Raw genomic sequence first — 21,375 nt, forward strand, 5'->3', positions numbered from 1 at the left:
ATGGCAATGCTCCAAAATTTCATATAATGATCGAACTGTTATCATTTTAGAAGCCCTCTGGTGTACATGTTCATACCATTGGTATTAATTTAGGCCCAACACGGTTACAAGAAACCAATCAAAGTCTGTTTCCTAAAAGAAATTAAAGGAAAATAACTATCATTACCAATCTACAATCGATCTACCACGATCTCTAAACATGTCTTTTTACCCATGGGCTTCATCCGTTGGACTTTTGATTGGCTAAGCTTTCCCTCTAACAGGTTGCTTTAACCAAACTACTTTGATAGGACATACTAACAACAAGTAAAAGAGCAATACTCCGGTGCATTTTACTGGTAGTATTATACTACCAGTAGAACTAATCTAGTCCGTTGATTAAAAAGGGTATTTTTGTACTTTGTTAATTATTTGATTTGTATTTGTTAATTATTTGATCGTTTGTATTTTATTCTTCATCCAATCTGCATCGTTGATTGGACGAGATTAGTTTTGCATCATCCAATTTGCATCGGCCTCTCTTCTTCTTCTGCGTTGCGGCGACAGCATCCTTCTCCTCGTCCTCTTCTGGGGCATGCCGCGGCGACAGACTCCTCCTCCTGGCGCGTCGATAGAGTCCTCCTTCTCCGGCGTGGTAATTTAGGATCCCAATGAAAAGGACAATCTTACCCCCTCAAATTTCTACTACACAAGATAGTATAATTAAATCATGGTCGTCTGATAAAAATAGATCAATAGTATGGATTAAATTGTACTGCAAGTAAAATGCACCGGAGTCGGCCACCAAGTTAAAACATTAAGGTTCATAGATGCCCCCGAATTTTGACGACCCAGGTGACCCAAGCGTGTCTAACTAAAGAATCAAGCCAAGTCAGGCACCTCTAATGTTCCTAAGGTAACTTTTGCTCCCATTACTTCATTATTACTATGAGGAAGATCCATTAGATTAATTCCTTGAATTAACAGTTTGGTCATGATTCATTCTAGACTTCTAGTCCCAGCCGGGACGAAGACGAGAATTAATTAAGAAAGAGAAAATAGGATTGAGTTTAGCGTTCGAACTTAAATGACATTCGATATTTATTTTAATTGATACAGAAGGCACAACCAGAACAGCCGCAATGCGTCTGTTGTATTGTAGTTAATTTGCGAGGAATTTCAATGGGTTTGAACATTGATTTCAGTAGAAATTTACAATTGGACTTCAAGGAAAATTCGGAATTGAAGAGGGGGTTTTGTGGAGACAATGAAAATAAGCTCAGAACATGCTGGTTTTGGTGTTGGAACTGAGAACTCGCGAATTTCAAGTGAGATAGTGTGGATTTTTCTACTGTATGTTGAGTATACACTCCAAGGAATTTGAATAAGCGATTTTAAAATGTCAATTCAAATTTGAGATTTTGAATCTAAACAAAAGTTGTTATGGGCCGATTGTTACATTTGTGGACATAGTTTATTTTGTGAAAAAAAATGTGCACTGAAGGTGTTGGAAATTTGGTCATTATTCCAGAAAAGTAATATACCTGACATAACATCTAAATATAGTTATCTTGTAATAGTGCTAAACATGAATATGCTAATTACGAGAAAAAACATCTACTAGTATCATGTTTAACACTAGAGTTAGAGATAAACCTTACCCGGAATACACTCCCAAGCTCGATAAGGTAATGTTGGTGTTGATGCCTCGACTCTACGCAGCAACATTTCCTCCTCCTCTGCCATCTCCATTGCCTCCCTTGGTGGACATAACATGTGAAGAAGTCGACAAAGATTGATGACTGCTCGACATTTCCCCGTCCTCTACCGTCAGCATTGCCTCCATCAGTGAACATGACGATGTGAAGAAGTCAACGAAAATTGATGAACTAGAGTAGACACAACTAGACACTCCCTCCCCCAATAACGTGAACGCTGCCTACCCATACAGGTACACAAGCGGATGGAGTTTTAGAGGCCTGCTCGATTCTAGCACCTATACGCATAGGTGGGCGGGACCGGGAAAACAGTAGTAACACATGAACATATCAAATTTCATACCCACCATGATCGAATCTCTTATCACCATGAAAGTTTTGATGTATATTTAGGTGTGAGAGATGGAGGAATTTCAACGAGGAATGAATGAGCCATTGATCCTTCAACCATTATTGTCATAACGCCTTCCAACTCACCATGGATGGCCTCCAAGTGGATCGGAATCACTCAACCAAGCTGTTGACGTCAAAATGTGATTGTTGACGTGTCACACACGAAGGCCTAGGAGTCACTTCTTGGAGCGCTCCAGCGCAGGACCTAAATTCGTAGAAACCAGGCGTGCCAGTCAGTTTGATCATGTAACTGACAAGATATGAAAAAGACAGGAAAAACCGTTAAACCTAAAGACTCTATCGGCCAGATAGCCGATATCGCTTCAGCCTTTAGGATCCTAGCCAATACATTAAACAATCGGCTTTATAGGAATTTCATGGTATAACGTGAAAACATACCTTATCGGCTGAATTATGAGTAGGGTAACCACTAAATAACTCAATTGACTAACTTCTGTTAAAAGATCGGACTTAACCATGAAAGTTTTAAGATTGATCAGCCGATCGGACTGAATTAGCACGTATCGCACGCTCAATCAGCAGCCGATATGGTGTTAAGTCAATATAACAAAACTACACTAACTGACTAATTGCCAACATAAAATAATAACAAACAACTGCATGCAAACTCATGTTAAACCTTGAAGATCGAACTAAACCAAGACAGTTCGGATTAGACATAACCATGCACAAAGCTAATATATTATTGCGACATACTGATAATTAACTACTAAACCAACATAATTTAATTTATCAACTCATCTGTTAAACTTAATAGATCGGACGACCGCTATAGGTAGATCAAACCAAACTTACATAGATCGGACCAAACCGAGACAGTATGTATTCCAATTCGATATAACTATAGAAAACATGAAAATGCATAAGCTTAACCGATCAATCAATGAACTACTTAAGATAATGCTGGCTAGAAGCCCAGCAATAAGATTACACGAGCATTCGACCCAATCTGCTAATATGAATTTTACTAACTAGATTGATTGGGCTCAACCGAGACAGAATCAAGTTAATCAAACTCATACAAACAAATCGAATAAAGCACTTGTAGAATCTTGATTGAGGACCTATCACTACTTCGAATCAAGAATAGATCAAAAGCAATAACAAGCCTCAGATAAATCGTCAAACATCTAGGCAGGAGATCGAACTCAATCAAGGCAGTCCTATCTAGCCGATCGACGAGTTGACAATTACAAACTACATTGCGAAGTTGAGAAATCTTGCGTCGAGAACTCGCTCCTATCGAAAAGGTTGGCGATGTGCCGAATATGTGTTGATCATAAGATTATTGTTGTCTTCACAAACCATGGAGTGCTACATTTATACCCCAAGAAACTAACTAACTATCCGGATATAGATCCGTATCTAATTCCTAACTTATTTCACACGGACTCTAATTAGAGATATTACCTAAAACAAACTCTAATATTTAATTACACGGACTCTATCTTGTTTTCGAATCTATCTGCATGTTCCTCACGTTAACCGGACTCCTCTTCCAATCCAATTCAGACTCCATCGACTGAATCCGAGTCATTTTCGACCTTTCTTCAGTCTGATTACCTTTTTTTTTGTCCTATTCAGTCATTGTTGCCAAATAATCCTCCAACTGTTATTTCTAAATTCTGGCGTCAACACAAGCATAGCGTACGTTCGACCAAAACCACTTGGCCAAGCCAAGCCTCGTCCATGCTCCTGCCTATGCCCCTGGGACATACTCCTGGCTATCTCGGCTCAGTGTACGTGCATGCGTGTGGTGCTCGTCTCCCATTTCAACCGGTCAATGGGTACTCTCACATAGCACGACCCCAATTACGTTGAGATTTATCCATATTAATCCCCAAAACATCAAATTGTGAGCCAATGGAATTTATTGAGGATAAATTGGGAAGGGAATTGCACGGAAACTAGGAGAAAAATTTGAACCTATTTAAAATACCATTGTGGGATTAATCTCACCCTAGAACTCTGGCCACACAAACCGAACTAAAGAACCCACATCTGGGCCGAACTTAAACACAACAATAGGCCCAAATCAAAACTAATAGGCAGCTATAGTAAAAGGAATAAGTCTATTTTAACTACCCTATCCGGCACAGCAAGATCTTCAAAACAAGCTCGTCCAGCCAAAAAGAGTAGAAAAAACGTGTTTGTTGTGAATCTTAAAGGAATACTCCACTGACAGGATAAGAACCACTTCAGCAGGTCTCTATCTGATTCTCCTCCATATCCCAGCAACCAAACGACGAAACAATACTAAGGCCCGTCTAGTTGGGGAACATTTTTGGGAAAGAGGTTACATCAATACGTACATTGATATATTTGAAGTATTAAACATAAGTATTAAACATAATCTCTAATTATAAAATAAATTTTAGATTTCGCCTGAAAACCGCGAGACGAATCTTTTGAGTCTAATTAATCCATCATTAGCACATGTTGGTTATTGTAGCACTTATGGCTAATCATGTACTAATTAGGCTCAAAAGATTTGTCTCACAATTTCCCCCGTAACTGTGTAATTAGTTTTAATATTCATGTATATTTAATGCTTTATTTAGGTGTCAAAGATTCAAGGTAATATTTTTGGAAAAGTTTTTACGAACTAGCCATGGCTTAAAGCTAAAACTGTCCAGGTTACGGAACATGACGAAGCATTGATTTTTTGAATGTGATATTCCAGGCGCATCAATCCACCGGTTGGACATGCCACTTTCCCCCGGACGTACCGTAATTATGTGTTTGGTTGGAGGGTTTTGGTGGATTGGGTTGGGGTCATCCTATTTTTACTGGTGTTTGGTTCAAGAATGAGGTCGGTCGGGTTGGATCCAAAAGGAATATACTCTCAATATTTTGGTTGGCTCGGCCCGTGAAAAAAGTAGCGGACCACTCCGTCCCACCTCCAGAGTCGAACGCGAGAGAAGGTAACCCTATCTCCGTTCTCATTCCCTTCAACATATCGTGAGAAAAAAAAGGCGGCGGCGGCATCGTGCTCAGTAGCAGCAAGGCGGCAACGCTGTGCGGCCGACGGGACCAGCGGCGCCCAGGCCGTCCTCTCTTCTCCGCTCTCCGCTCTCTTGCTACCCCCCTCCTTGGCATCTCACATCTGGCGGCGGCAACAGGAACGGATCAAAGACGGTTGTGGCGGTGGGAGGAAGAAAAAATCGGTTGCTGGAGCATACTGCAGCGTCCTAGGGCCCTTCTCTCTCATCGGCTGCTGCTGCTTGCATCCTCCGTCAGCCTCCATAGCCAAGGTAAGGAACCGTAGCACACTAGCACTGTGTATGATTTTTTATTTTGTTTCCAATGCCAGATCTGTGTGATTCAATTTGCATGAGATGAATGTACGTTGCTTTCAATAACATATGTTCAAGCACCCTGCAATATTTTTTGTTTCATCAATTTTTACACGGTAGACAATATCCTAACGTTCACAAAAATTACTATGTGAGGTGGGCATGTATTTTATGATGAGATAATTTATCCTTAAGAATGACATGTTAACAAAAATAATGGGTCTTCATTTTCAATTATTATTTTGCAATGTGTATGATAAATAGGAGGTAACCTTACCAATTAATATGATGAGGTAACTCTATCTAGGCAATCCATCTACCTCGCTCCAACCAAACAAGGGATAGAACCATTTCAACCCATCATATTCTTCAAACCAAACAGAAAACTAGGTCCGTTCTGTTCCTATAACCAAACAAAAACTATGTTCATTCCATACTTAAAAAAATAGGAATGAACCTAACCCATCCCACTTCATCCCCAAACCAAACACATGCTAAGGGAGTAGGCAAGTGCAGCACTAGGCAATTGGGGTTATTATCCATTCCTCGCCAGAGGGTTAATTATCAGCAAACTTTCTTCATGCTGGGCATGCATGCAGCTGTCACGTCCCGCGAATTTCGGTACTTTTTTTTGTAGAAACTGTGCTCTAATTTCTGATAGAAATGATATTAAACGACTGCGTGCCTTGCCGCAACTGCAAGTCCACGTCCACGATCCGTCAATCCCTTGGGCTTCTTTTATCCTCCAAGTCCACGAGTCGTCGGCACATGCACCACTTGCCGGTCTATCATAGAAACGATCCGTAGTCATTTCAAATGATTAATTTCTAAAACTTTTAATATGTGTATAATTGAACACACGCAACCCACCCACAGTTTTTAAGAGTATAACCGAACACTGAACACATGTAACCCCAGTGTGCTACTGTGCGCTACAATTAATGAAATAATCGTTACAATTCTAGGATTTGAACTCTCGTTAATGAAGTGCATGTGATACTCCCGTCTTTTCTTTATTAAACATCATTTACTTTTGGATTTATGTTTGACTATTTATTTTATTAAAAAAATTTTATAACTAATAATTACTTTATTATGATTTTATTTGTTAGTAAAGGAACATTAAAAATAACTTATAATCTTACATATTTGAATAGAAAATTTGGAAAAGACAAACAGTCAAACATAGCTCTATAGAAGTTAACAGTTTTAATTGAACAACACCTATCCATCTTTGACCTCTACAGATGTAACATACCTGATGACTTGTGTGGAGAGTGTGTGTATAATATATATGCATGAAAATTAGATGCTATGACCGAATATAGTTACTTCATTCACGTCTAAAGTGAAGAAACACCTACATACATAAACCTACTCTCACCTTTCAGAAAACACTAACTCTCCTAATCTCATATAGATGATGCACCTATGGACTACACATATAATAAATTGATTTTTAGAATCCAATGAGACCATAATATCTCGTTAGTAGGAGGGTAGCATTAGTGGATGAATAGGTAATGGATATTTCAGTGCTAAAACTTCTCAATTTGTGAAACTAAGAATAAGTAATAGGCCAGAATTCAACTTATTTGAGACACATTTTAAACTCTAAGAGCCAACATATTTTAACACGAATAAAGCGGTAAAAAATATCAATGAGAACCAATAATTAAGGCATAAGGTGATCGAGTCAATACACACAAGCAACAAACTTAGCAGTCAGTGTCAATTCAGGGCCTCAGGGGGGAATGATCAGATGGAAAATAATAAATATGCCACGATCGAGACGTGGCCTACCCAATAAGTTCCGAGCTACTGAGTTTAGCCTTAATCTTTTTATTTATGCTTACGTATAAGCTAAAAATTTATTATTTTTTATAAGCACGCCTAGCTCTTTTTGGCTTTGATAATAGGCTTAATCCTAGACAGAGAAAACCAACATCGTGCGAACTGTGAATATTACAACGGATGCTTAAGTGAGTCACGTACGATATTAACTCTTCGCAGGCGGTCCTCATAAGCCAACCGCATGCGATAATCCATATTTGCAAGCGGCCTTTTAGAAGGCCACCTGCAAATTTTGACGACTAATTAAAAAAGTAATTACGTAGAGTGTCAGAAAAACCACAAGACAAATGTTTTAAGCCTAATTAATCTGTCATTAGCATACGTGAGTCACAGTAGAAGTTATGGCTAATCATGGACTAATTTGGCTGAAAAGGTTCATTGCTCAAATTGCTTCCAAACTGAGTAATTATTTATTTTATAATTATATTTAGTGCTCTATACATATATCCAAAATTTGATGTGATGGGTAAACGTGAAAATGTTTAGGAAGGGCCTTTTGTAATGGAAGGATAGAGTTAAACGGAGCACAAAGTCTTTGTTATCTCTGTCGTATTTATACCTCGTCCAATCAATGGCTTCTTCCTTCCTCGGACCAATCCATCCCATACCACACGCGCACCATTCGTGTCTACGTGCCAAGCGCGGCCGAGCTCCACCACGTACTCCAGTCCACACGACGGTGGCGATGCAGAAGCAGCACCACATGGTGGATCGTCTCCTGCTGGTGCCGGCTTTGGTAGCGCTGGTGGTGGTCGCCTCCGCCTCCGCGTGGGTTCTTCCGGTCGCCGCCGCCGCCGACCCGCAGGTCACGCTGCTCAACAAGGGGTGCAGCCAGTACAACGCCACTCCGGCTGCCGCCTTCCTGGCCGCCCTCAACGCTACCTTCGCCGGGGTCCGGGCCAACCTCTCGTCTGGCGGTGCTGGCGCTGCTGGCTTCGCCACGGCCGAGGAGCCGCGCGCCGCCGCGCCGGCGTTCACGATGGCCCAGTGCCGCCCGTACGTCACCGGCCGGGAGTGCGTCACCTGCTTCGACGCCGCCGCCTCTCTCCTCCGCGCCTCCTGCGGCGCCGCCAACGGCGGGCGCGCCATCCTCGACGGCTGCGTCGTCAGGTACGAGAGCGCGGCCTTCTTCGACCAGACCACGCTCCCGGGGAACACGCAGGTCTGCAACGGCTCCGCCGTCGACTTCGTCGGCTTCGCGGACGCGGCGCGCGCGCTGGCCCGTGACCTCGTGGCCGCCGTGCCCCGCGCCCCGGGGCTCGCCGCGGCGGCCGCTCGCGGCGGCGTGTACGCGGCGGCGCAGTGCGTGGAGACGGTCGGGGAGGGTGGCTGCGCGCAGTGCCTCGCGGTGGCCGAGAGGAACGTCGACGGGTGCCTGCCCAGCTCCGACGGCCGCGCCGTCGACGCCGGTTGCTTCATGCGGTACTCCAGCAAGCCGTTCTTCCCCGGCAACGCAACCATCGACCTGGCACCATATTTACGATCACCCGGTGAGTTCACTTCACTTACGTCATCATTTCATTATGAGGTTATTTTTTTTCATGTACTTGTTCGTTATTCACACACGCTGTATATATATTCTTACCTAAAAGTTCTCAAATTACATTTGGATTTTGGAATCGGTAATCTTTGTTCTACAGAAATTTTGGGAGGATTTTTCTACCGAATTTTGGATCGTAAATTAGGGCCACGATCCATGGCCATCCTCCAGCTAGCTCCAGCAAGTCATAGCCTCTCTAGTGAGAACCCGACCAGTTAGATTTCAGGGTTGGGGTTGGGTCGGAAATAGTAAAGTACGGTTTGGTTTCCAGGTGGCAGAGAGGGATAGCATGTGAGGGTTGCTAGGGTCAGAGTCAGGCCGTATTGGGCAGATGTACTTTTGGTATAAGTTCGGCGAACGTACGTTGTTATTTGGTGCGAAAAACGTACTAATAGATTAGTATATGATTAAATAATTATTAATTATAACAAAAATTAAAAATAGATTAATATGGTATTCTAAAGCAACTTTCCTTTAGAATTTTTTTCATAAAAAATATATTGTTTACAATCTTGGGAAGTTGCGTATTGAAAAAAAACAGAAATCTAAATAAGAAAGCAACTACCGAAAGTTGCCTCAGTAGAAAGGGAAACGAGAGTGGGACCTGAAGTGTGGGCAGCGGGGATGCTAATAAGGAGAGGATTAGTTTCAATAACATTATCCCGTGACATTTTTGGTGACATTGAGTCACTGACACGTGGAACCTACGTGGGTTCAGGCACATGTAGATCCCACATATTAGTGACTCAAAATGCTACCGAGAATGTCATGAGACAATGTCGCTGAATCTGGATCCATAAGGAGAAGGTGACCATGCGAGTATGCAATGTGGTGTTGTCGTTGTCTTGTGATGACTCTGTCTTGAGGAGGTGGTGGCAGATGAGACGGGATCAAAGTGTGAATGCTCGCGGGGGCTAGGTGGTAATCGTTTGGCTTTTTGATAGAAAAATAAAACAATATATTTATAAATGAGAAATAGTACGTGAATAATTTTTTATATAAATGACGTTAGTGTTTTAAAAGTCATAGCTAAAAAATAAACTGTGATGAAAAAAACCAAAATCAAGTTCAAATTTAGGATGGAAAGTTTAAATTTTGTCTTACGAAGCAGAAACGAAAAGATTAAACTATCAGTGCTTGGGTTTTTGCACAAATCTTAAAATGATCCAACCATAAAAAAATCACAAGATATAAGGGGGTCTTCGGAAATATATATTTGACAGTTCCAGTTCTGCTTTATCGTTGGTTAACCGTACTAGCAATTTAGCAGCACTGTTTTGTTGGTCTACATAGTTAGAATGACACGAAACAAAAGGACATGTAGTACAATAGTTGTAGTAACGTACGTATCATCCTAAGATATCGAGTTCAAATCTACGTAAGAACAAATTTCAAATTAGGTTTGTTGAGAGGTTAAGTACATCAATTTTTTTTACAGTTTATGTTAGTGTTTTGGTAGGTCATCCTATTTTAACCCAAATAGTATTTTTATTGTTATTATACGATAAAATATAACAATCCTTTAAGTGTGACTACTTTTCTAAAAAATATAAATTCTGTAAATAGACGAACGGTTAAATATTAAAAAAAATCCATAAGTATATTTAAATTCGGACGTGACAGTGTCTTTGATTCCTTCCTATCGATGGATGGATCGTACGAGGAGATATTGGCAGCGGGAATGTGGGGGTGAGAAACACGGCTCTCCTTTGGCACTCGGGTCCCAATCCTCTCTTTCAGATAATTTTCCTGCCATGGTGTGTTATACTTGTCCACGTCTCTTCACTTCTAAATAACATGGATCATGGATCCACCGCCGTTTACTTTGAAACGTAGTAGGGTAGTAGGTGGATCCATCGCCGTTGATTTATTGGGTATTTTCGTCATTTGCTTAAGCAGAGATATGAATAAATTAGTATATTTTTTATTTACAAACTGGCCTAGGCCCATCCGTGCGGCCTAGAGGCAAGAAAGAAAGGGAACGCAGCCAGCAAAGAACACGTATGCACCTGGTGGCATCATGTCCAATGTCGCCGCCCCTCCGCCGCCGTCGGCCCTCCGCCTCTCCCCGGCCCTTTGCCGCCCCTGAGTCCTGACCTCGTCTCCGCCCGATCCGTCTCCATCCCTAATCCCTGCTTAGCGCTATACCCTTTAAACACTCACAAACTACACCACAATAAATTTTTAACCATATTACCATTCTACTACACTCCAACATGATTTAATTATCCCACTATTAACATATCTCGGTCATTGAATTAGTCTTAATGGATAACTCACGTATACAGGAGAGTACTTTAAAAAAATCCAAACAAAAAAGGGCTGAATTTTGTCGTGTGGCAAGCGATGATTTTGTTGTGGCGCGGCCAACGAAACCCACTTGCCGTTCCTTAGTTTTGTAAGCCAATGTAACTAAGGTTGATATTTTGTTACCATGATGTAACAAAACTTGGTTGCTACTTTCCTTGGGCAACGTACATCCGAGGAGCGAGAGAAGGCTACGGGGGCAAATGCTCGTGCACGGCCGGCATCCACGCGAGATCAATCAAATTAGTTTCTGTTACTTCTTTTTAAGCTACCACGCGGGCTTCATAAGCTAGGGCATATTGGGCCTTTCATGTTTATTTCTGTAATACCATGGCATTAGTCTCCCTCTTTCTTTTTTGTTTACATGTAGGCTGTAGAAGGCTGTATACATCGAGTATGCAGGCTGTCTAAAAGAGGGACACTTATTAAAATCTGTTATGTCATTTTAAAACAAGTTCTTAGTCATACTCCTCCTTTCGAAATTTTTTAATTTGACGTAAATTTTAAATTTTAAATAGTGCGATGTGACTTCTACTGGGAACTTATTAATTTCCGGCTGTTTACCTTTCTTCTCCTTATTTTCTCTTTCTTTTTTTCTTTCTCTCTTCTTTCTTTTTCCTTGTCTTTCTTTTCTCCTTCTTTTGTTCTTCCTTTTCACTTTCTTATTTTCACTTCTTATTTTCAGTGATATAAAAATCATAACCAATGTCTTCAACTAGTATCACTCTAATAATTTCTTTTCCCTCCCTGCTTCCAAGTAATAATGGTAATAATGATTTTTGTTCAATTTTTCATCTCTCACGCTATGGGTAAAAGATTCCCTCCTCCCATTTGGCAGGGTATTTAATTATTTGTCACTTGCTACATTAGCCTGTTTAATTATTTTTTACTCTCTATGTCTATAACATGCGGGTCTATGGTCTACATATCATAGAAGCATGGGTTAAGAGCGATATGTAAGAGTGGTAAATCATTAAATATCCCCCGTCTGGCAAATACATGCGGGAAACATTGTTTCCATCGACACTCCTGTACGAAAATTAATCCTCACAAGACCTCATCCCTGGTGAGCAACATATTCATCGCAGATTATATATATAATTCAACACATATCATCCATATTTTATATCAATACATCTACATATTTATATATATATACTAATAAGAAATTCTCCTAAAAGCAACCACACTAATTCTCGGATATTAAAAACTAGAAATTCCCACATTCTTGAAAAAGCTCTTGGCCATTCCACTGGGAAACAAAGCTATTTTATATTTTGGTTGAGTGTGAGCAGCCATAACATCATTTGGTGATGGCGCGGTTTCTGAATAGACGGACGATATGAAAATGTTTTTATTTTTATAATAATAAAGATATACTACACCCTAAAACAAGCCCATTACATCATAACCAATCGCACACCTTGTCTTTTTATAGTAGTTATAGTAAAATCTTAACTATTGGAGAAATCAGCCCCGAATATCTCATCCACACCTTCTCATTAGGTAGTAGAATCAGTAAAATATTTACTGAAAGAGAGGCAGAGGGAATGGGTAAAGCGCGAAAGAACACACGTGTGAGGCATGCGTTTTTGTATGGTCACTGGAGCATTCTATAATTATTTGATTCAGAACAAGGGCAGTCCTAAGATTTTGGTGGCCCAGGACGAAACTGAAAACAAGGCCCTAAATATAACATATAAGTAATCATCTTTATATATCTAACGTTACCAATTAATATTTAAAGTGTATCAAAAATCAATATTTATATAAGGAAACTAGCAGTATTGGCAGAGCCTTTGAAAATTTTTTTCTAATATTTCTAAATGCAAAGACATTGACGACGAGCAATATCGATCATATCTTAATTCTCTTTCCAGTCATAAAAATTGTATGTTTTTTCTTGATGACATGATATGAAGAAAGAGCTTATAATTTAAAAAGATAGTGTACTGGTGTTGAACTCATACATATAAATTATAAAACTAAAAAAATAAGTGAATTAATCAAATAAACAAGTGAATAAGTACGTAATAGCAATCATCATACACTCCTCCATGGCTAATCCTATGTGTTGGCCCAGTGTGACCGCCCCTCTGCCTCACTCTCAGGACTGGCCCGAACTCTTATATGTGCAATGTCAATATATAATTTACTTTGTGCATGTAAACAAACAATTCGAAATACCTCGACTTTTTCAGCATAGGCCCGAGTCAAATAGCGAAGATTCAGAGGACTTCTTTTTCCATTACACATTTTTAGGAATTGAAGGACTTTCTGATTCTAGCGGGTATGGATATAGGAAATAGAGGATTTTTCTATCCTAGCGGGGTAAGGGAGGAAACTAATACTCAATTTCAAGTGAGCAAACTAAGTTCCATACTCAATCTCACATATCCTTATAGATTTATGTGGAAAGTTGTATTCGATGAAAGTCTTATAACTTGGAGGGAGATATTTCCTATCTTTCAAGACCCTACAATATTGAGTACCAAGTAGCTAAAAAAACAAGCACTTAGTTTTTAGCTGTTGTATAAAGAAAACATATTCTTGAACCTCTTTCACGCTCATGTCGCGTCGAGGTACTGCAATATCCGATCAAATTTTTTGGAATTAACAAAAAATGGTATTTAATTAGTTAACATGGTGTTTTAGCATATTATGAAATACATAATAAAATAATTGGCTTATCAAATTCTCAATGAAGCCGTGAAAAATATTCAAGAAAAGACATAAACAAATCCACTATCGATTTTATGTCAAGCAATACGTAGAGTAACTTACATGTCAAAAATACGTAGAGTACACTCCCAATATAGTAGTACAAGCAAGACATAAGAAAAAAAGTCGACGTGGAATATTTCTATATAAAGTTCATAGAAACAAGACATGTAAAAACATTTCGTAGATGAATTCTTATATAATGTTGTTCCTAGAATATTTTTTCTGTTTGGAATGGTTATAAGTATAAACTATGTACATACGTACATAGAACTACTATATAGCGCTTTGGGCGCTACATAATAAACAGCTTGTGACAACATCCACCTGACCCTACACACTGTCCATCGTCCCCCCACCTCCACACCTCTAGTTAAATTTTAACTTCTTGAATAACACACCGCATATATCGATTTCAAGTTAAAATTTTACTGAAACACACTGCATATATTGAATTGAGTTAAATTTTAACTTTTTGAACAACACCCTGAACATATATCGCTGTGGAGGTCATCAGTTAATTTTTAACTCCTCAACCAGGTGTTTACTACAATACGCTGTGGAGTTAAAATTTAACTGATGACAATGTGAAAGGGATGTGTGCGTTCACTGGTTGAGTAGTTGAAAATTAACTGATGACCCCCACAGCGTTATATGTGCGGTGTGTTGTTCAAAATGTTAAAATTTAACTCAATTAGCTTTGTTGGGGGTGGTGGGAGGGAGTGGACTGACGTGGAGGTTGGTTGGTTGATCATTGTGTGAAGCACTACGTTCCCTGTGTAGCGCCACCGACATATATATATATATACACACACACATATATGATGTATATATAGAATATGCCTATACAAAATTTTTATATGTATATATATATATAAAGTTTTAATGCATAAAGATTATATGTGTAATTATTTTACATATAAAGTTTCTTTGTAATAATTATTTTATGGGTCAGTATGTTATTCGTAGTGCTAGTGACGAGTGGGCTCACATTGTACTGGGCTCAATGTAATCTACGCATATATATAGGCATGGGCTGGACTATACAAATGTACATTGGCTGGAAGGAGTAAAACCACTGATTCCGCACTTGCCCACGTGCACTGAAGTTTGTGGCTAGATGTGGGCTTGCATTCACGCGAGCATATGTACGGTACTAAAATCAGTATTACCATGATAATTTACCGTGCATAAGGCCATTCTCAGTAGCCTCTTTCATTTCACAGTTACCAAGTATGACACGTCAGCGTTCTAGTTTTGTTCTATAAAATGAAATAGCATCTCTCAGTAGTCTCTTTCATTTCACAATTTCATAGACTTGATAGACTATTAAATTCATCCATGAGAGTAAAATAGGAGATGAATCCCGCACGAGATCTAGATGAATAAAATATTTGGCCTTAATGGACTTTCATTCCTCTTTCATTTGATTGGAAACAACGCTACGAGCCTTTCACTAGAATGAAATGGTTCTCTTCTCATTCCAAATGAAATTCTTGCCATATCATAAAAAAATTGATGTGGTACCTAATTAATATCAAATAAAAGAACCATTGAGAATGGCTTAATTGTACTCGCACAACTCTAATGGATGCATTGTACGAATGAGGAAGTGATTGTGTAGATATCCCAAGCTATGTAATTAAATCTGAACTTCCAAGATTTCTAGATGATTTTTTTATCAATAATAACACAATATGGTCTATCCTTAACCACAAATTTTGATTCTAACAAATTATGATACTGTTTTTCTTCTGTTCTCTCCCTGTGAGAACTTCGGAATCGTAGTGACAAAAAGCACTTACATTGTCCTGTAAAAGGTTAGGAACAAAAAGAGGGTTGTTTCTCTAATTTATAAACATGATCATTTTAAGTAGAATTGTGTGATGGAGAAATAAATCTTACTCACATAAGCAATTTTATGACATTCCAATTTTTGGGCAACTATTACGTTAAGATGATATTAAATTTTGTCACAATTTCAATGAATGACATGATAAACACTAGCAGCACTATGAAACAACACAAGAGAAGTGAACATGGGCGCATGAGACCGACCCCACAACGCCACACACCGCTGCATTGGTGCGCAGCCAATGCATAACCTTGATCCTAACTAGCATTCACCTATGTACAAACACGAGTTCACGTTGACGAGAAAAAAATAGTTAAAATATAATTTATTGGTTTTTGAAAATGATATATTCAAGTTTGTCATAAGAAGGAATATCGTAAGTTCCACCCTTCTATCTTTTCTTTTAATTTATGCAAAAAAAATGATATAGTTCACGTTGTGTGATGTTGATTTTGAGAAGTCTAAATCGACCTATTATTTAGATAAGAGCTTTGTAAATATATCAGTTCTAGGATGCTGGAGGAACCCTATCTTTTCACTTCTACTTATGTTTATAAGTCATAATTTGACTTTTCAACCATAAATTTCGGATAGATTTTGGGATTTTTCAACATAATTTATTTTTCAGCTTTCGCTTTTGGATCGATAAGAATATGTATATAAAAATTTTATTCACAAAATATTTAAAATATGATATTTGGCTTTCTCCCTAAATAAGCCAAACAATCACCCCCTATGTGCTTTCTTATTTGTGCATTGGGCCATTCTTGTACATATTACATCAAGATGTAGTCTATGGTTGATATTACCTTATCGTAGAATTTCCTTTGGGGAGTAATAATTGATTATACTAGTTGACAGCTGCATTTTGTTGTGAAATATATGGACAAAGGCATGTTAAATATTACCAAAATTATACTCCCAACCATCATTAATGTTTATCGTTAGGACAAAGATTTGTAGTCAAAACTTAGCTAATTTGTATGTCTGAAATCGTCATATATAAATGACTGGAGGTAGTAGATGAATATGTGGTGAAATCTTGTGGGAATGATGTAGAGTATGATGAATTGATATGCTTGCATATTAGGCCTTAAAATATACTTCTCATGTTCTATATTATAAAATATTTTTGTCATATCTAGATTTATCCATGGATTAAGTCATATATTTTATATTGTGTCCAAATTTACTGGCATCCATATGAACTATGAGTGATAGAATGGAGACGGGGTGATAATAATTTTTGGTTACGTGACATGCTTGCATGAGTTTTAAGATATAATAACTGCTAGTGGTGATAATGTAGTATATTTGTACGTTATGTTTTATAGTTATATGGATACATATATGTCTACTGTTCAATGTTCAAAGATCTTCGGTTCAGAGCTCTCCATGCATAATCTATGCAGGGAAATCAAATAACAAAGGAGTCATCATAGGAGGAATTGTAGGTGGTGTGATCTTCCTGTTCCTCCTTGGGCTATTGGCAATATTCTTCAGGCTCCGGCGTTCAAGGAAGCTGTTGAAGCCTCGTAGAGGTAAAAAAAAAACTTATATGTTGTCAAGTATAATACCTTCTTGAGCATAAAGTTTTTTTTTTCATGTCTATTTCCTTAAGGCGATCTTAACAGCATGGAAAATAATCCAGTAGGCATTTCGTCTAAACTAATTTGACACATTTAATGAATTCGTGAAATTAATTAAGCTAATTTAATTGTTGACACGTTTCGGTAGGCAGATGTAGACGTGTTTCATGACCACAATGTTGAAAGCCTTTAATTGTTGACATGTTTTTGTTGTGTGTTAAGTCCTATAATTTCTCCTATAATTTCTAATATCGGTACGAGTATTTAGATATATTGGACATACACTAAATGGTACGTGTAGTTTTGCCTCGAAAAATAGATGCATAATACTTCCTCTATTTTACGTTTAAGATGGTTTCACCTTACCTAGATAAATCAATGGATCAATCTATATATTTTGTTTATATATGTCCAGAATCATTAGCACTAATATAAATCTAGAGAATAAAAATCATATAATATGAAATGAAGTTAATATTAATTGTCATGGTTTATGAATATGTTGATGCCCTGAACAACATATTACTACAAGCTAAATCTATTGTTCTGGAGAATCTGTCAATGTCCAAAACATCACTTGTTTGTTACCCAAGGGGCAACAATTTTCAAGTAAATGTCAATTATTGATCAGTTAGTGTATGGTGAAATTGTGCCATTTTACGTGAAATGTCTCCAATATTTTGGAATCATGCAAAGATCCAACAATAAAAATGTGTTAACTGGAGATAAAAGGAAAGGCTTTCAGCCCCATCTTTTCACTTATGCTTTTGATTATAAGCTAAAATTTAAATTTTAACCTTAAATTTGGAGTTTAATTTAAGATATTTTATCGTTTTTCAGCCTTTGATTTTATATTGCTAAGAATGCGTACATAAATTTTTTATTTATAAATTATTTTTTATTTATAAATATGTCGTTTGATTTTTTTTTCTAAAAAACCCGAAAAGATGACGCCCTTTTGCTTGTTTCCGTCTCTGACTATTTCCTTTAGGAGATATACTTGGAGCAACTGAACTGCAGGGTCCAACAAGTTTTTACTATCAAGATCTGAAGGTTGCAACCAATAATTTCAGTGAGAATAGTAAACTTGGAGAAGGAGGTTTTGGAGATGTATTTAAGGTATTGCATACTTCACATGCATGCTGATCGTCTGTACAGATTTTTAGACAATCTAATCACCGGTGTTTCTTTTGTTTTACTATAATAATGTCAAAATAAATCATGAAAACAAATCCGTTTCTGACAGGGATTGCTGAAGAATGGGAAAACTGTAGCAGTAAAACGGTTAACAGTGATGGAAACTAGCAGGGCCAAAGCAGACTTCGAAAGTGAAGTGAAGTTGATTAGCAATGTTCATCATCGGAATCTTGTCCGGCTTCTTGGCTGCTCTAGCAAGGGCTCAGAATGCCTGCTTGTATATGAATACATGGCAAATGGAAGTCTCGACAAGTTCCTCTTCGGTATGTTTCTCAGTTCTTTCTTCTTTTTGTTGTTTAAATTTTCTTGGTATTTATTGGTTGAGCAATTTTACAGTCCAACAAAAGTAAAAAAAAGTAACTCGAGGTACCGGTACCTCGCGGTACCAAAATGTTTCCAATCATTAGATCTAACAGCGCACATCCTACTCAGCTAAGATCCAATGGTAAGATATGATTTGATACCTTGAGGTACTTTTTGTTGAACCGAATCAAATCTCTTATTGGATATATGGTTGTGGTTTAGACAATTAGGCCTCCTCTGAATTAAAAGATTATGGAGGAATATTTTAGGATTTCAATTCGATAGGAAGTTATTTTTTTTGGCCCTTTAGAAACAAAGGATTCGAGCTTTCAAAATCCTATAAAATTTATTAGGAATGAGTTGATGCATCTAGGTTCTGGAGGAAAATTAGCAAGACCTCCAACCTCTTCAAATTTTTCCTTAGTCTATCTCTCTCGTCTGATTGCTGCGTTATTTTTGTGGTCTATTTAAACAACCATTCCTATATGTATACTTCTAAGGTTTGTTATCATCTCTTTTGCATGCATATGCATTCATATGAAAATCCAATACTATTTTCACTTCAGTTGGATATAGAGGCCAGCTAAAAATATCTTCTCTAAAAAAGTTAGTTTATGATGAGTGCTGACTAGGGGCGGAACCAGGGCTAGGGCAGCTATAGCTGGAGCCCTAGGCCTAGGTTCTTAATCCATTTAAAATTATGTTAAATTACCCTATAAATTTTAAAAATAGCTAACAATATATTAGCTTAGCTTTACTTTTAAAACTTTTTTGGTTCCGTCCTGGTGCTGACCTACATTCTCTGTTGGTAATGGTCACATTTTATCGCGACAGGCGAGAAACGTGGTACCCTTAATTGGAAGCAGCGATTTAACATCATCGTTGGCATGGCCCGTGGCCTTGCATATCTTCACCAAGAATTTCATGTCTGCATCATACACCGTGACATTAAATCTAGCAATGTTCTTCTTGATGACGAGTTTCAGCCAAAAATTGCTGATTTTGGTTTAGCGAGGCTCCTGCCAGATGATCATAGTCATCTCAGCACTAACTTTGCAGGAACATTGTAAGTACATATGATGATGAAAATATTACTTTAGAGGGGGCCTATGTTATGTGTTCTGATTATATTCACTTAATGCAGGGGTTACACTGCTCCTGAGTATGCCATCCATGGGCAACTCTCTGAGAAGGTTGACACATACAGCTTTGGTGTAGTCACATTGGAAATAATAGGTGGCAGGAAGCTGAACGATACAAGGCTGGAGCCTGACAGTCAGTACCTACTTGAATGGGTATGCAATGCGTTCTAAAAACTGTTTTGTTACCGTACAACAGTGTTCATTTGCATTTAAATGAGATCAGGTGCACATGTTACTAGAACTGCATAATATGATCTGCAAGGTGCAAGCAATCTAAGCCATTCATATGTTGATCAAACGGTCCATACGTACTGTTACAATATAAAAAAATAGTTTTTTTACCATCTTCGAAAAAGTACCTCAAGATACCACACTTTTTAATGTAAAAATGGTGAAAACCATATCAACAGGCGTTCCATCTTGCAAATAGGGCATATCTTGCCTAGGCAAAATTTTGGAAATGATCCCCTTATTTCCGTGTCTTCCGGCTACTTTATCCCCAACTTTGATTTCGCGTTTTTGTAAAAATATATACACGAACCATTATGTACCTTGAGGTACCAAAAATTTGTACTAAAATTCTTGGTACCTTGAGGTATTTTTTCAAGGATGGTAAAAAGCCCATAAAAAAAATGCTACATTAAAGTGGTGCTACAGTATATCATCAATCTGAACTATTGATATTTCATTATCTTGAAGTTACATCTACGCTAGTAACTGCACCGGATCCTAATTGGACAAGAATGCAATTTGTTGTTTTTTTTTCACTATAGGTATTAGATTTGACAGAGTTATTGATGTCAATCATGCACTGGATGATCTCAATGACCCACCACAATTGGTACATGTTGAGATCAGAAATAAGCAATTTGAACTGTTCACTTTGAATTTGACACAAGAAATGACATAACAGTTCATATGATCTCGTGATGATCGTATTGATACTTTGTTATGTGCCTACAAACAATTACTTTTTGCCTATATGGCAATTTCACCATGCCTTCTTGTTGTACAGGCCTGGAAGCTTTATGAAAACAACAATTTGATTGAATTGGTGGACAGGTCATTAGACGCAGAAGAATATAATCCTGAAGAGATTAAAAGAATAATGGAGATATCCCTTTTGTGCACTCAGTCAGCTGTTGCTTCGCGGCCAACGATGTCAGAGGTAGTTGTGTTGTTGCTGACAAAAAATGCTTCAGAGTTCCAGCCCACGAGACCCACTTTTATTGATGCAACTCGTAGAGTGAGAGATGAAACATCCTCCTCCAGTTCATCTTCTGCATCCAAGGCCACTGTTTCGATATCACAGCTCTCGGCTAGGTAAAAGATTGTTTTCTTTTGGTATAGCTGCTATATTTGTATCTGTATCTATGTTACATATACTATAACAAGTGGGCATATACTTGTGAGCATATATAAAATAAATAGTGTGATCTTGTTTGGGGAGATTTTAACAT

The 21,375-nt window shown here is 38.2% G+C and overlaps 1 protein-coding gene across 1 annotated transcript; it reads left to right on the forward strand.

Moving 5' to 3' along the window:
• The first annotated feature begins 7,875 nt into the window (after window positions 1-7,875).
• On the forward strand, window positions 7,876-21,375 carry LOC102709412 (cysteine-rich receptor-like protein kinase 2). Its single transcript, XM_040528925.1, has 7 exons — window positions 7,876-8,751; window positions 17,097-17,225; window positions 18,265-18,392; window positions 18,520-18,733; window positions 19,608-19,839; window positions 19,918-20,068; window positions 20,931-21,375. Exons 1-7 carry the CDS (start codon window positions 7,947-7,949, stop codon window positions 21,240-21,242), a joined length of 1,971 nt encoding a protein of 656 aa, XP_040384859.1. The 5' UTR covers window positions 7,876-7,946; the 3' UTR covers window positions 21,243-21,375.

This window comes from Oryza brachyantha, chromosome 11, assembly GCF_000231095.2.
Source record: "Oryza brachyantha chromosome 11, ObraRS2, whole genome shotgun sequence".
Lineage (NCBI taxonomy): Eukaryota > Viridiplantae > Streptophyta > Magnoliopsida > Poales > Poaceae > Oryza > Oryza brachyantha.

Bases quoted from the DNA above. Each gene is read 5' to 3' on its own strand.
- LOC102709412 (XM_040528925.1), top strand. From the start codon at position 7,947: ATGCAGAAGCAGCACCACATGGTGGATCGTCTCCTGCTGGTGCCGGCT. The intron at 8,752-17,096 runs GTGAGTTCACTT...TAATCTATGCAG, and splicing joins ACCATATTTACGATCACCCG to GGAAATCAAATAACAAAGGA. The intron at 20,069-20,930 runs GTATGCAATGCG...CTTGTTGTACAG, and splicing joins GTCAGTACCTACTTGAATGG to GCCTGGAAGCTTTATGAAAA.